Source organism: Equus asinus, chromosome 2 (assembly GCF_041296235.1).
Source record: "Equus asinus isolate D_3611 breed Donkey chromosome 2, EquAss-T2T_v2, whole genome shotgun sequence".
NCBI classification, from domain to species: domain Eukaryota; kingdom Metazoa; phylum Chordata; class Mammalia; order Perissodactyla; family Equidae; genus Equus; species Equus asinus.
In genome coordinates this window covers 57,667,064-57,682,999 of record NC_091791.1, presented here as the reverse complement: position 1 = coordinate 57,682,999, position 15,936 = coordinate 57,667,064, and the positions used below count along the sequence as shown (strand labels likewise).

The following is a 15,936-nucleotide window of genomic DNA, read 5'->3' as shown; positions in this document are numbered from 1 at the left end:
GGTGATGAGTTCCAGTGAAACTTAACATGAGATATTTAACAAATATACGGAAAGCAGAGCCCAAGAACCATCAGTGTTAGCCAATGACACCCTTATTTGTCAAAACTGATCCAACTGTGTACTTGCTAACAGTGTATTTCATTCCATGTTAATTATAACTTGCTAATTTAAAAAAAATAAAGGGCGAAAGAAAACATGATTGACTAAAACTTGGCCAAGTTTTGGGACACAATGTATTTTATTCTCAGTGCAAGCTTGGGACTCAAGTGCTCATGGCCCTCAGTAATGGAAGCCTCACTGGATCGGTGGGGTCACAGCTCAGGAGACCAGCTCCAGGCAGATCTCTGGATGGAAAGTACCAACTCCAGAGATTTAAGAAACAGGCCACTGTCAGAAACAATGTAAGAAGAGCAAAGAGTAAGTCCTTGCATAACCTGAGGAATGAACAATGGGGAAATTTTAAAAAGAAAAAGTCTCTCTCTTCAGTTAAACTCAATCTGCAGGACAACAAATATTCAGTGTATATTAAGGCTTAGCTAACATCTGAAATGAATTAATGTACATTAATAAGAATTGAATTTTGATAAAGTAATTAGTAGCCAAGCCCAAAATACTGTCAAGTTGGCAAGGAGACATTTTTTCTAATTATGATATGCCACAAATTGTTTGTAATCCCCTGGGAAGCTGATTAAGTCATACTCTAAGTGAAATGACACAAACACTAAATTGAATGTACAGTAATGGGGAAAATATTAGCAATGCATTTTTCTATTGTAATTTTGTTGGGGGAAAATATAAGAAATTTGTGATGGGTTTGTATGAATAACGGTACAAAGTAGGACCAGACTCCTTGTTTGGAGAGAGTGGCAAGGCTTCACAGAGGAGACCCTTCTTAAGGGACTGAAACAAGAGTTTGCCACCAGAGAACAGACAGTACAAAGGTAATTCTAAGGTTTTTGGAAAATAAGCTTCATGAAGCAAGGATGCTACTTAAGGAAGAATTTCGGCCAATTGTATGAACAGTTGACAAGATGGCTTCTGTGATTATAAAATTCTACTTCTTTAATTATTATACACAGTTGGTTCTATTTCTGGGATCTCTGACATAAAGATAATGCTTGCTCTGTTTTTAAGATGTAGCTCAAAGGTCAAGATCTCCCCAGAGCCCCTCCCGGATCCTCACATCTCCAAACGTTATTCTTGTTTTCCTCCCTGCTCCCTCTGTGTGCCATTCTCAAGCAGGCAAATGGTAGGGTTTCACAGTAACTAGCACATTGGTGACTGCTCAAGGTGTGACCATGAATAAGCTCACCTAGGAAGGCATATTACAGACAGGCTAACTGAAGAGCTGAGGAGCGATGGGGGAAAGTTGTGTTACAGAAGCCAAGGAAAAAAATGGACTTTCCAGAAGAGGTAGTGTAACCAATAATTTCAACTGCTGAGGAAAGGGTATCAGGACCTAAACTTCTCTTGGGCAGTTGCGGTATTGGTGACTGTTACAATAGGACTTTCAGAGAAAAATTGAAGATAGAAGACAGATCAGTCTGATGATCATTAGGAAAAGATTTTCTAGCAATTCTGTGACAGTCTCTTTATCCTGGGTTATAAATTATTCTCCTTCAACAGCCTGTTTATGAATAGTTCTGAAAAGTACATCCTAAACTATTTCTGATAACCTGTTCTGGATGGAATAACCTACTGAAATTCCCCATGGGGAGTTCTTAAGGCAAGTGAGACCAGGATCAAGAGTGATAACTTGGGATATTCTAAATAACCTCTGGCAGTCTAGAGTGCTTTAAGGCCACTCATTACTAAGGATATAAAAACTGGTGGAGAGAGAAGAGAAGATTGTTCTGAGAAACAAAGTTACTAATGCAATTTATAAGGAGGCAACTGTGGGTAACAGTATTTTTATATTCTTAGGGCATGGAAAGAAAAAACTCAAAGACCAAGAGAGGTTTCTACTACATCAGGCAAATTTGGCTTCTAGTTATATTATATTTATGTAGGCAATAGAAAAACGAAGTATTTAAACAGCGTTTGAATACCCCCACTTCCAAAAATCAGAGGAGAACCTTAGATGTATATACATTCTTGTTTTGTTTGTTCAAAACAAACGATTCATAGTGCCAATGAATACTACACTGGCATTTCATTATTTTTCCACTGTAATCACTAATTTCCCCTGCTGGTATATAGACTTTCTAATTGTTCCTTTGGAAACACAGCATTTTGTTTGTTGGATCAGAATTACTACTTTGATGTTTGCTGCTACCTGCAGATATCTGAACCATGGAAAGGCTAATCAAACTATTGTTTTTGAATACTAGGAGGAAAGGTGAGAATTTAGATCCAAAAGACAATGTGATTAAAAAATAAATAAGTGGTATTAAAATTGGAAGACAACTATTTTTTTAAAGACATAATAGTTTCTCTAGAAAATTCAAGAGAATCAAAGAAAGATCGACTAAATTTTTAAAGAGAGTAAAACAGGTGGTTCCTTATAAATATCGAAGACTCAACAGCTTTAATATATACCAGCAATAACTAAATAGAAATTTGGTTTAAAGCTTGAATTTAAACATAGCAGTAAGGATTATCTTAAGGAAAGTGCATGTAAATAACATCTCAACAAAGCTGTTAAAAAAAGAAAGATGTAAAAGACACAATAAAACTATAAAAAATATGAAAAGAAAGATATAGAAGAAAGCACAGTTGGAGGAACATAATAGTGTTCCTAGATGAAAGGCTAGACATGTTTAAAAGATATTGATTCTAGCCAGCAGCATATACCCCATTCTACATAATTAGCTTGTTTCTGAGGTTCATATTGAAGAGTAAACGAATATCAAATCAAGAAAAAGATTTTTTTCAACAATCTAAAGTAACATATGTACCCCTATGTTCATTGCAGCACTATTCACAATAGTCAAGACATGGAAACAATCCAAGTGCCCATCATGTGATGATTGGATAAAGAAGATGTGGTATATATACACAATGGAATACTAGTCAGCCATAAAAAAAGACAAAATCATCCCATTTGCAACCACATGGATGGAGCTGGAGGAAATTACGCTAAGCAAAAATAAGCCAGACTGAGAAAGACAAACACCAGATGATTTCACTCATATGTGGAATATAAACAAACACATGGACAAAGAAAAGAGTTCAGGGGCCGGCCCCATGGCTGAGTGGTTAAGTTCACGTCCTCTGCTTCAGCGGCCCAGGGTTTTGCTGGTTCGGATCCTGGGCCTGGACATGGCACCACTCATCAAGCCACGCTGAGGCGGCGTCCCACATGCCACAACTAGAAGGATCCACAATTAAAATATATAACTATGTATTGGGGGGATTTGGGGAGAAAAAGCAGGAAAAGAAAAAAAGGAAGATTGGCAACAGTTGTTAGCTCAGGTGTCAATCTTTAAAAAAAGAAAAGAAAAGAAAAGAGTTCAATGGTTACCAAGGGAAGGGGGGTGGGGCTTGGGCACAGGGGGTGAAGGAGCACTTCTGTGGTGACAGACAAGGAATACGTACAACTGAAATTTCACAATGATGTAGACTATCATGAACTCAATAAAAAAAAAAGGAAAAGATGTTTTAAACAAACAAGAGGGAATTGTCGTTCTAAATTTAAAATTTTTGCCTTAGGGGCCAGCCCGGTGGCGCATCGGTTAAGTGCTCACGTTCTGATTTGGTGGCCCGGGGCTCATTGGTTCGGATCCCGGGCGCGGACATGGCACCGCTTGACAAAAGCCATGCTGTGGTAGGTGTCCCGCATATAAAGTAGAGGAAGATGGGCATGGATGTTAGCTTAGGGCCAGTCTTCCTCAGCAAAAAGAGGAGGATTGGCAGCAGATGTTAGCTCAGGGCTAGTCTTCCTCAAAAAAATTAATTAATTAATTAATTAATAATAAAATTTTTCTTTAAAGCTACAGCAAAAAAATGTAGTTCTAGCCTAGCAACATTCTACTCTAATGGGTTAATGAACAATTTCAACAAAAATGGACATGTGGAAAATGGAGTGGAATTTTAAATCAATGAAAAATATTTCAAATTAACTACTGGATTTATACCTAAAATTATAAAAACTTGGGGAAACACTATTTTTATAATATTAGGATGGGAAAGCCTTCCTTATTAGGATGAAAAACCTCTGAAGAAATATAGGAAGTGACATAGATTTAACCTGCTAAGAATTTCAAGCTTCTGTACAAAGATAACAGACAAGCACAAAGGTCAAAAGAAAATCCAGTATTAGACAAAGGCAGACTATATCATGGAAGTCTTCTTTACAAAAGTAAAAGCTAACCTAAACAAAAAAATGGTTATGAAGAGTGAATTCATGGAAGAAATACAAATGGTTAATAAATATACAAAGAAAACCAACTTTACTCATTAAAATGCAAGTTCAATCAAGATATCAATTTTTACTTATTAGGTTTACAATAACAAAATAGATTTCACCATAAGATTATTTAAATTTTAGGGGCCACCTCTGTGGCCGAGTGGTTAAGTTCCCGCACTCCGCTGCAGCAGCCCAGGGTTCGGATCCTGGGCGCGAACATGGCACCGCTCATCAGGCCACATTGAGGCAGCGTCCCACATCCCACAACTAGCAGGACCTGCAACTAAGATATACAACTGTGTACAGGGCAGGGTTGGGGAGCTAAAGCAGAAAAGAAAAAAAAAAAAAAAGATTGCCAACAGTTGTTAGCCCAGGTGTCAATCCTTAAAAAAAAAAAAAAGAGGAAGATTGGCAACAGTTGTTAGTCCAGGTGCCAATCTTTAAAAAAAAAAATTTTAACAACAATGAAAAGATTTGTTAACCCAAGTATTATAAATTAAGAATTTGCAAGAATTTATCTTTGTTCAGCCTTTTTACATTAAGCAGGTTCTTGGATGCCTTCTGTATACTTTCTAATGTTGGGTCCAAACCACCCACGAAGAATGGCACTATCTATTCCATTTCAGTCTGCCAGGAGGAGCAAATGCTCTTGAGCAGATTCTGCTCCAAAACAGTCGCATGTTTATTTAATCAAACTTTCTTGAAATTTAGTAATTTGTAGAATAATTAGTTTTTACCACAAAAAATATTGACCTCGTCACTCTTCTACTTAACATGCTTCCGTGGTTGTCCATCACTTTTGATTGAAAGTTCTAACACGCTAACTCTTGGTTTGGGTATACCTAAAACTGCTAAACATCATTACCTCAGAGGGTAAAATTAAGATAGATTTTGTAAATTTGAAAGTAACAGGTATTTAACATTTAATTTTGATTTAATATAGGGCTTTAACTTTCAGCTTGGATACTTCAGTTTGATTTAATTTTTAATTTAATTTTAACTCAAGTTAAATTAAAATTTAAATTTAATAATTGTATAAACATTACAGAACTATATTATTAAAAAAAAAAAAGTCCTTGTAATACAACCTTAGTTGTAATGATGCCATAGTTACCAGGGTCCTATATCAGCTCCACAAGATGTGGACCAGACAGAATCACAACCAGAAGCAACATTCAGACCAAGTGTGCGGCATATAACCAAAGAGAGATTACTTTTGAGTTTATCAATCATCATGGGAGAGACAAAGCAGAGTTAAATTTTCAACAGAAAATGATGGTGGCCAACCAAAAAAAAAAGTCACCCATCGATTAAGATCATTTAAAGCTACCTATGTATTATAACAAAACGAATTTCAACCTTTGGAGGGAGGTAAAGACTTGGTACATAAGTGGCGGGGGATGTTCTGGAGTGTTGGTAAGAATTTATTTTTTGATCTGGGTGGTGGTTACATGGGTGTGTTCACTTTCTAAGACCTCACTGGGCTGTCCACTTATGACTTGCCTACTTTTCTTTGTGTATATTATAGTTGAATAAAAAATTCCCGTAAAAAATGAACTCTTTAAGTGCATAAACGAACAAAAACTAATTTTGATCCCTGAAGCATAGAATGGTTTCTCACATTAGCAAGATACTGCAGACACCAGTCAAGCTGCCCAGGGCCCCACCCACTCCCATTAGTAGGCGGACATGGTAATATACAAGAGGTGCCTAACTTAGGCACAGAAATAGCCAGCACTAGGACACAGCCCAAAGACAACCAAGGCAAATATTAGGCAGAACTGTGGAACAAAGGAACCAAAAAAGTAAAGTTTTTGAAGATTATATAAATCCAGGCGAGATGGTATGAAAACTTTTGGATACTTCAGCTTAGTTGACACCTCATTCCAAAATTCTGGTCACATCAGACCATAGGAGGCAATAAAACATTCACTTGTATCTATTCACTGCCACACCTATCCTACTGATTAATAAACTGTCCTACAGAGAGGAACCCAGGAACTGGTGTCTGGTATGAATTGGTCAGGCACTGGAGCTATCCAGGCAACCTGGTTTTTCTCTTTTTCTAGTGAGGAAGACTGGCCCTGAAGTAACATCTGTTGCCAATCTTCCTCATTGTGCTTGAGGAAGATTGTCACTGAGCTAATATCTGTGCCAATCTCCCTCTGTTTTGTATGTGGGATGCAGCCAAAGCACGGCTTGATGAACGGTGTGTAGGTCCATGCCCAGGATCTGAAAATGCCAACCCCAGCAGCTGAAGCATAGCACATGAACTTAACCACTATGTCACCAGGCCAGCCCCTCCGCAGCCTGTTGTTTAAATCCTTCTCCCTCCTCCCACCATCACGCCAAAGACATAATGGGGCGCGGGGAGGGCAGTCGTATAGGGGGTTTCTAGAGCCTAGCGCATCTGAGAAACTCCATCCCCCTTTCCACCAAAATTGACAGAAGAACAAGACAACCAGTCCCTGACAGGATCCAAAGTGACAGCAGAGAAGAGTCAGAAACACCTGCCAAAGGCTAACAATTATGGGGGCGGGGTGCTAATGACCACCTGGCCAAGAAACATTTCAAGACAATAATAGAACGGCTCAGAAAGTGGTGCTGCCCAGTCAGAATTTGCTGTTAAGCTTTTTTGTGTGTGACCATTAAAAACAGCAGCAATAAACTTCTCGTTCAAGAAAAGGAGGCCAGTGCAGCACAATGAAAATAGGATAGAATTCAACCACTATTAACAAACGTAAGACTGCACACAGAGAGAAAAAATGTACATAAAATCACACAATGTTTGATCTAGATTTATGTTTAATATTAAATACATGACAAATTTTCACCATGCAAGATGAAAAGTAAATTTGGAGCAATGCACTCCACTGGCTGAATGTTTATTAGATTCCTTGGTTAAAATGAATGGTCTCCATTTCCTCCCCCGCCCTTCTTTTACTTCATTCCTGCATAAAGCATCCATATATAAGACTTAATTGCCCTAGTGTCATTCAAAATAATCTGCTTGTGAGGTCCTAAAAACTATGTAGACTATAGACAGACCTAATCCTTTCACTCTTCATTTAATCTCTATCGAAAGTTCAAGTTTGGGTTGGACAACTTTAGCAGACTATTAGTTCTAATACTCAAAGTTTCCCATGTCCGAGAAAAGAGCGAACAATGAATACCACAGCAATACTTTTGGAAGACACCAGTTCAAACTCAAAATATTCACTATTCTAAAATAGTCTTATTTAAGCTCCATGTGCATTCACTCAAGAAAAATTTATTGAGTGCTGACTATATGCTGGGCATTGCTCCAGGCACTAATGAACAACATTACTATTTTAAATAAGGTAACTTGGAAAGTTTGCAAGAATAAACTTTAGCATGATTTTTTAAATATATATAATCATTTATGAGACTGATATCTTTTTTACAGATATAAAGAATCAATTCTTGGTTTTGTTATTGAGATTACACTTTCTTTTTTTTTTTTAATTCTTCTCCCCAAAGCTCCCCAGTACATAGCTGTAGATTCTAGTTATGAGTGTCTCTGGTTGTGACATGTGGGATGCCACCTCAGTGTGGCCTGACGAGCGGTGCCATGTCCGCGCCCAGGATCCAAACCGGCAAAACCCTGGGCGGCCGAAGCACAGAGTGTGAACTTAACCACTCAGCCCAGGGGTCCGGCCCCTAGATTACGCTTCTTAATTGTCATTAGTAGATATCAAAATTTTTGTTAAGTTGCTTAGCAACTGTGCTTTATTTCATTCCTTATCTCTGGATTGTTTTTGTATTTGTGAAAAATGTCAGCTATATATCACTATATATTGAAATGTTCTATTTATTCTGAAAGAAATATTGCAAAAGGGAAAATAAAAAAGTAATTTTGCTACAGCTGCTTCATGGAAAATGTTAAATACTCTTCTTTGTATCTAAGAACACTTAAAGAAGACTTAAACCAATAATAGGACTTCAACAGAAAGTTGCTACTGAAATCCTTAAGTTGCAGACTTCATATTTGTCTTCATAAAAAAATAGAAGTATATACCAAAATTTTATCAGTGTAATTATTATTATTACGTGAGGGAAAGTTTGAAAGGCAGGAAGGAAGAATTATCAAAAATCCCACCATTTAACCCAGCTACCTTGCTCTTTTTTGGATCACCCACTCTAGGGAAGCCAGCGGCCATGTTCATGCCCCCTCCTACAATGAATAGGGCTCACTTGTAGCAACTTCCAAGGTTAATATATCATAAAAGACATTGTAGCTTCCTCCTGGTTTTCTTTTGATTGACTCACTCTGGGGGAAACCAACGTACCATGACATGAGAAAACACTTAAGAATTCCTATGACAAGGAAGCGAGGCCTCCAGCAAACAGCCATGGAGGAACTAAAACCTCCTACATATGCCCTGTGAAGTGGACCCTCCAGCCCCACCCTACTGTTCCCAGTCAACTCTTCAGATGACTGCAACCTCATGAGAGACCCTCTTCCAGAAGCACCCTACGAAGCAACTGTCAGATTCCAGACCCACGAAAACTCTATGAGATAATAAATGCTTGTTTTTCAAAGCTACTAAATTTTGGAGTAACTTTTTAAGAAACAACAGGTAACTAATACAGATTTTATCATTTAATTCCTCAGAATGCTCTTTATAAAACATAAACAAGATAGATAACACATCCCTAATTAAAATACTTCAAAGGCTTCATGTTGTTCATGGAGTAAACCCAAACTCCTCACCATGGCCTACAAAGATACACACGCTCTGGTTTCTGCCTACCTTTTTACACGGTTCCACCCTCTACTTCCTCAACTTCACTGGACTCCTCTATGTTTTCTTTTGAGGAAGATTAGCCCTCAGATAACTGCCAGTCCTCCTCTTTTTTGCTGAGGAAGACTGGCCCTGAGCAAATTTCCGTGCCCATCTTCCTCTACTTTATATGTGGGCCGCCTACCACAGCATGGCTTGCCAAGTGGTGCCATGTCCCCACCCGGGATCCAAACCGGTGAACCCTGGGCCGCCGAGAAGCGGAACATGCGAACTTAACTGTTGTGCCACAGGGCCGGCCCCTGAACTCCTCTTAGATCATTAAAGTATATACTCTCTTCCTTGAACTTTGTACTTGCTGTTTTCTCTGCTTAGGAAGGCTCTTCCCTGCATTCTTGGGGCTATTCTTGGCATACTCAGCTCCTTTTGGTCACCCTGTTGTTAGCCTAAATGTTCCCTTTCCAGAGAGGCCTTCCCTGATGACCCATTCATAATGAGAAAACCCTGGAAGGTTCTCACTAAAGAGAAACAAGATAAGGTGGCCATACTGAAAGCAGTATAAAATTGGGGTTTGTCTGTTAGACTAACTGTAGTAAATGAAAGGAAGGAATTAATAGCATAAAATTTGGAAAAGAGAATATGAATTCGTCACTACAGATTACATGACTGTACATCTGATATATACAAGAAAACTATACTGGAAAACAAGAAACATGTAAACTCCATGGGAAGAAAATTTTAAGCACCCCTGTGGGACAAAAGAAGTCTTAGCAAACAGAAAGGTATAGAAAGCAGGATAGGAAGACTAACATCAAAAATACATAAATTCTCCAAATTCTCTGTGTAATATGATTCCAATAAAAATACCAACAGGACCTTATTCTTCAATTAGACAAGGTGATCATAAACTCATATGGAAACATAAACAAGGCAAGAGTAGTCAGGAAATTTCTGAAAAACTAAAAGGAGGAGGAATTAGCTCTATCAGATATTAAAACATATTATAAAACCTAAATAGAGTAATTTGATGCTGATAGAGGAGAGATGTAACACTGACATAACAGATTAGAAAATCTACTAGTATGAACTAACATAAATCAGTAGGGAAAAGATGAACAATTAAGTAAGTGGTATTGGATCACTTGGTCATCATCTGGAGAAATATGTTGTCACTAAGATTTTACACACAAAATGGTCAAACTCAGGAAAAATGAAATCATTAAAATGCCACCAAAAGAAAAATGGGAAAATTACTTATAAGGTGAAGCTGTAAATATTTTTCTAATTAAGATACAATACACTAAAGCCATAAAAGAAAAGATGAAGACATTTTCCATATTTTCAATTTTTTAAGAAATTTAAAATTTCATTTAAAAAAATGAACATCACAAATAATGACAAACTGAGGAAATATATTTGCAACTTTTATCACAAATGGTCAATTTTCTAAAGGAGCTCCTACAAGATCAATAGAAGACTAATATCTAATAGAAAAATGGGTGGTCCTTATATAATTTCCTACTTGAAAAAGTTTTGAATCAACTATTACTTTTTCAAAAGAGTAAATAAAATATTAATATAAATATAAAGATCACTCTGGCTACTGTTTAAAACGTATCTTCACCAAAACTCTTACACATGGAGATTGAGTTGTACAAGTGAGTGTTTTGCGGCAATGGAGGAAAGTATGCAACTTTCACAGCTGAGTTGGCAGTGTGAAAATCAGCGCATAGCAGGACAAGAAGGTGATCCAGGAAGCGACAAAACAACAGTTCACAACCACCATGCCCCAACTGCCCCAATAATTCACACAATAGAAATTTTAGGGAAAGTTTTAGAGGTCTATGGGAGCATTTTAGGAAGTTTTCTTTAGTTCTTGGGAGGCAAGGTGACCCCAGCAAACGTTAACGTTACTAGAGGACGAAGTGAACCGTAGCCAGGAAGCCTAGTCTCAAATGTGTCTGAGATGGCTAATGTGACTCTGGGCCTGTTTCTTCCCATTCACAAAATGAAATGATTGGCGATTGTAATCCATGTTTGTATCCTCAGGATGCAGCCCAGGGCCTGGCACTGGAAAGTACCTCAATAAGCATGAGTTCCTTCACTTACCTTTCTCATTCTGAAATAGTTTTTTTTCCATCCCAAATTCACCCACATTGTAAAAAAGTGAAGACAGGTATCTTAGTTGGGACTTGATTCTACTACACATAACAGAAAACCCCAGTAATAGGTTTTAAACAAATAAAAAAAGAATTGTCTCTCATGTTAAAAAAATCCAGATCTGGGCCAGCCTTGGTGACCTAGTGGTCAAGTTTGGCACACTCTGCTGTGGCGGCCTGGGTTCAGTTCCCAGGTGTGGACCTATACCACTCATCAGCAGCCATGCTGTGGCAGAGGCTCACACACCAAAAGAGGAAGATCGGCAACAGATGTTAGCTCAGGGGGAGTCTTCCTCAGCAAAACCAAAACCAAACAAAAAAACCCAGATTGTGATCCTTCCCTACCCTTCAGCTCTCCCTCTCAATCTAAAAAATAAAAAAATAAAAAAAAGAGATCCAGATATAAGACCTGGGTTGGCATGACAACTCCATTGGAATAATCAGGACTCAGGTTCCTATCTTTCTTCCCACCAACCTAGTACACATCTTCCACTATCAAGTCAATTTGTGGTTCCAGATGGTTGTTGGCGCTTCAGCCATTAAATCCATGTTCTATAAATGTAGGGCAAAAGGAGATAGGTGGAAAAGTAACCAAGACATCTAGTCTACTACAGTAGCCAAGGGTCTGGCAATTGTCTTACTTTAGGAGTACCTGTGTTCAAGCCCTATCTCCATTTTGCATTTAATGCTTTTAATTTCTTGGAAAGGGGTATGAAAATAATGACTTTTACCTTTTCCAGAATCATAATAGAGTCCTTCTGTGAGGATTTATGAGCCAATGTATGTCAAGTTCTTAACATAGTGCTTGATATATAACAGAAGGCAATTGTTATTCTTATTATTTTATTATTATTATGACCATCATAATTATTAATAAATAATATCACAGGGATCTCAAGAATTCCAAATAAACTGTGGGTGTGAATATCCTAGTGAAAATATACATTTGGCTATTAATCTGTTTTTCAGTTGAGAACTTCCTGAGGAAGCCAAATCCAGTTCTCTCTTCTTATACCTCTGCATTTTTAGAAAATTCAAAGTAGTTACAGGAACAATTTTGGGAATATGTGGTAAAAAATTTGGTTTTGCTTTCAATATTACTTGATCCTCATTAAGCCAGACCTACGCATACTAAATTAGAAAGAACTTCAAAATACAGTAACTGATAAAATAAGATATCAAAGCTGTATGTTAGTACCATTTATTTATGCTATCTAACTATAAAATGTATCGAATGATCTCTAAAAGTACCCAAGAAACTGGTAAAAGTGGTGACCTTGGGGAGACGAAGAAGATGACTGGGTAACAACTGGAAAGGGCTATACCCTTTTGTTCATTTAACATAGAAAGCCCAGGCTAAGACAGATAGCTTCCTTATTATTCCCCTGGGATAATAACAGTGGGTATTTTTTTAGTTCACATTTTCATGGGAAAAAAAATTTATTTATTTTATAGGTAGAATAAATCCCTTTTGAAAAATGTATAAATACGAAATACTTACCCACTTAGCAATTGGACACCCATGAGAGCTCTTTCCTTCTTTTCCAGTATACACTACTATTTCTATCCTTACTGCGTTTCCTTTTTGACCATACCTGAGTACAAAACACAGTGAATGGAAAATAATTGCAACATACACTTTTAACATCTTAATGTGCATATGACATAGATTTATAGAAGTACAAAAATTAAATACTCCTCATAATTTACTTTTGTTAAAAATTTATTTTGCGTGGCAGTTATTTTTATTTGTTATCCAGTTCTGTTTACTTATCTTTAAGATCACTGTTAAAAAAATGGCCTGGCTCCAAAACAAGCAAAAGGAATGTGAATGCGGTGTTGACAAAGATAATTCGAACTATTCTACTACATACAACAATATTAAAATAAGTATTTCTGAATTTAACAAAGACAGCCTTACTTTGTGTCTTGTTGAGTGCCCAATGGCTCACGTGATGGGTGACTCAGCAGGGGCACCAGGACACTAAGCTTTTCCTGGGCCCTAAGAAACATCCAACTCATACTCCTGAAGGCCATTCATCTCATGTTTGTTCCAGAGACAATTCTCTGCATTGAGTCAGATCCGCAATCATGAATGATTTAACAGGGAAGCACATCTCCTCACCTATTCTCCATGATTTCCCTGACAGCAGCAACACTTGGTCCTGCCCCAAGGTGTGTATAATATGGGCCTTTGTCTTTTTGTATAACTCGATCTGTGGAAGGAATAAGATTATTAGACCCAAAGCCTTACAGAATTGCAGAGGGGCAAGGAGGAGCTATTTTTAATAATTTGATTTTTTTTTTTCAATTCAGAACAATGAATCTTGACAAGGTTTTGGTAAGCTTTAATGATTAAAGTCTAGGACAATAGGCCCTGGAATTTAATTTGTTCCTTTCTTTCTGATCCTAACTAATTCATTCTTCCTCTAAGAATCAGAGGAGGAAAAAGATATTTTAAGATGTGGGTCATATTTATTCTCCTATCTCCTGCTTTAAAAAAAAACCATAATAATTGAGGTGCAAAATTAGAATTTATCCAAGAGCAATACATCTTAAAAGCTTGGCCTCAGAATCGTATAAAAATTGAGCCCAGCAATTGCACTGCTAAGAATTTATTCTACTATACACTCGCACAATTACGTATTTATAATGCAAATACACAGAAAAATGTTCCTTGTTACATTTATTTGTAATATCAAAAGAAAAAAGAGAGAGAGAAACACCCTTAATATCTGCCAAGAAGTAGTAAGTTTAATTAGGGGATGTTTATATAGTGGAATACAATAAAGGTATAAAAACAATGATATTTACAAACACTGGGAAGAATCTAAGATTTCACTCATTAAGTTAAAAAAGCAAGTTGCAAAAATAGTATGTTTTAAAAGACCTAAACTTTGTAAATTGGAAAGAAAATTACAATCAGCAATAATGTCAATTCATATAGAAAAACTGTAACAGAGGTTTAAATTTAGAGAAGGGGACTGTAAGAAGAGGTTTGCATCATATTTCTGTACCATTTGAATTTTTTGAGTGTGAATTCCATATTTCTTAGAAAACAGTATTTTTAACTTGGCCTATTAGAATCATGTCTAACTGGAATCACTGGGGAATGCATTTCTGGCCATTGTATATCTTACACCAAAAGGTCATTATTTAAGTATTATGATTGGACATCAAATATAACACAGGATTACTTCTGTGGCTTCTTAAGCAAGACATATTTTAACTTATTTTTGATCATCTAGAGCAGTGGTTCTTAACCAGGGGCAATTATTCCTGAGGGGACATTTGGCAACATTTTTGGTTGTAACAACTAGGCAGACGTGTGTGTGTGTGTGTGTGTGTTACTGATATCTAGTGGGCAGAGGCCAGGGATGCCACTAAACAGCCTACAATGCATAAGACAATCCCCCTACAACAATTATTCCACCTAAAATGCCAATAGTGCTAAATTTGAGGAACCCTGATCTAGAAGTTAATTACTCTTCTTTTGCTAGAACATAATAACCTCCGTGGAAATCCTTTACCCTTAGATATGATGCTCCCACTTGGGATGATTTCTGAGTGAATCTGCTTTTTTGTTTCTCTTCTTTATGTTCCCACTTCTACACAATGAGTACAATAACCTCACACGTAATGATCATAGGAAAACACGTAAGTGACAGTATATAAAGGAGCTCCAGGTCCACTGCAGATATTCAATAAACTTTGACAGCATGACTGTCTCAACTCCTATGCTGTGACTAGTTAGTATGTACAAAGAAAGGGTCTTAAAACTAGACCGTCATCCCCTTGAAACTATGCACGCAGGGAAATTAGGCTAGCTCAGGTGCATACATTTTAATGGTATTTTTAATTAGAGATATTTTTTCCACTTGTAATGACATTCAGAAAAATACTGTCCCTTTTTTACTTAAGATGTTTAAAGCAACAGAGGATGGAAGTTATAAACATAGGCTCTGATGTTAGGTCTCCCAGTCTCTGAATTCCAGTTTAGTCACTTACTAGCTGTGTACTTCTGTGACTCAGTTTCCCCAGTTGTAAAATAGGGATAATAAGCCTCCCCTTTGTAGGCTTGTTGTGAATATAGCAAGTCAAGAGCATGGCAGAGTATCAGGTTTGCAGTAAAAGATCTGGAATAGGAGACATTATCATTATTATACTCTTCTGTCTGGGGCCCAAGAACCTCTCATTCTCCCAATTCAACCCCATTCAGACAGCATTGTCACCCTTTCCAGATGTGAGATCCTTCTCAGAAAAGCCCATCCTTGTGCCTGGCACATGGTTGGCTGTCAAAATTGTGTGTTGAATGGTGAGTGGAGAAATGGAAGAATTCATTTCAGAATATCAAATGTACTTTGGATAATCAAGAACTAAGTCATTGCTATATTTCACTAATTTTTCTACTGTGGTTAAAAAAATCAGAATATACTTCATCCTTCTGAACAATCCTTAAACTGCCCATTCTGGAAGAATCACCTGCTTTTAGTAAAAGGATTGCCTTTGCTCAACGTAAATCTGGAGTCTTTGTGATTTGGGGCCATATTTTAAGTAAGACTGTTTTTTTTTTTTTTTTAAGTAAGACTGTTTTAATAACTAAACTTATCTGGAGTCAAAACAGGTTATTTCACAAATTCTGTCCTGTCCTAAGTTATATAAAAGC

The 15,936-nt window shown here is 37.2% G+C and overlaps 1 protein-coding gene across 4 annotated transcripts in view; it reads right to left on the bottom strand.

Moving 5' to 3' along the window:
• Positions 1–15,936, bottom strand: part of TET1 (tet methylcytosine dioxygenase 1) — a 120,181-nt gene that overhangs the window by 29,586 nt on the left and 74,659 nt on the right. For all 4 annotated transcript variants that reach the window (XM_070488939.1, XM_014862781.3, XM_070488953.1 and 1 more), the window contains 2 exons: positions 13,396–13,486; positions 12,772–12,865 (listed from right to left, as the gene is read on the bottom strand). In XM_070488939.1, the coding sequence (XP_070345040.1) occupies positions 12,772–12,865; positions 13,396–13,486 (185 nt within the window). The remainder of the gene's footprint in view (positions 1–12,771; positions 12,866–13,395; positions 13,487–15,936) is intronic.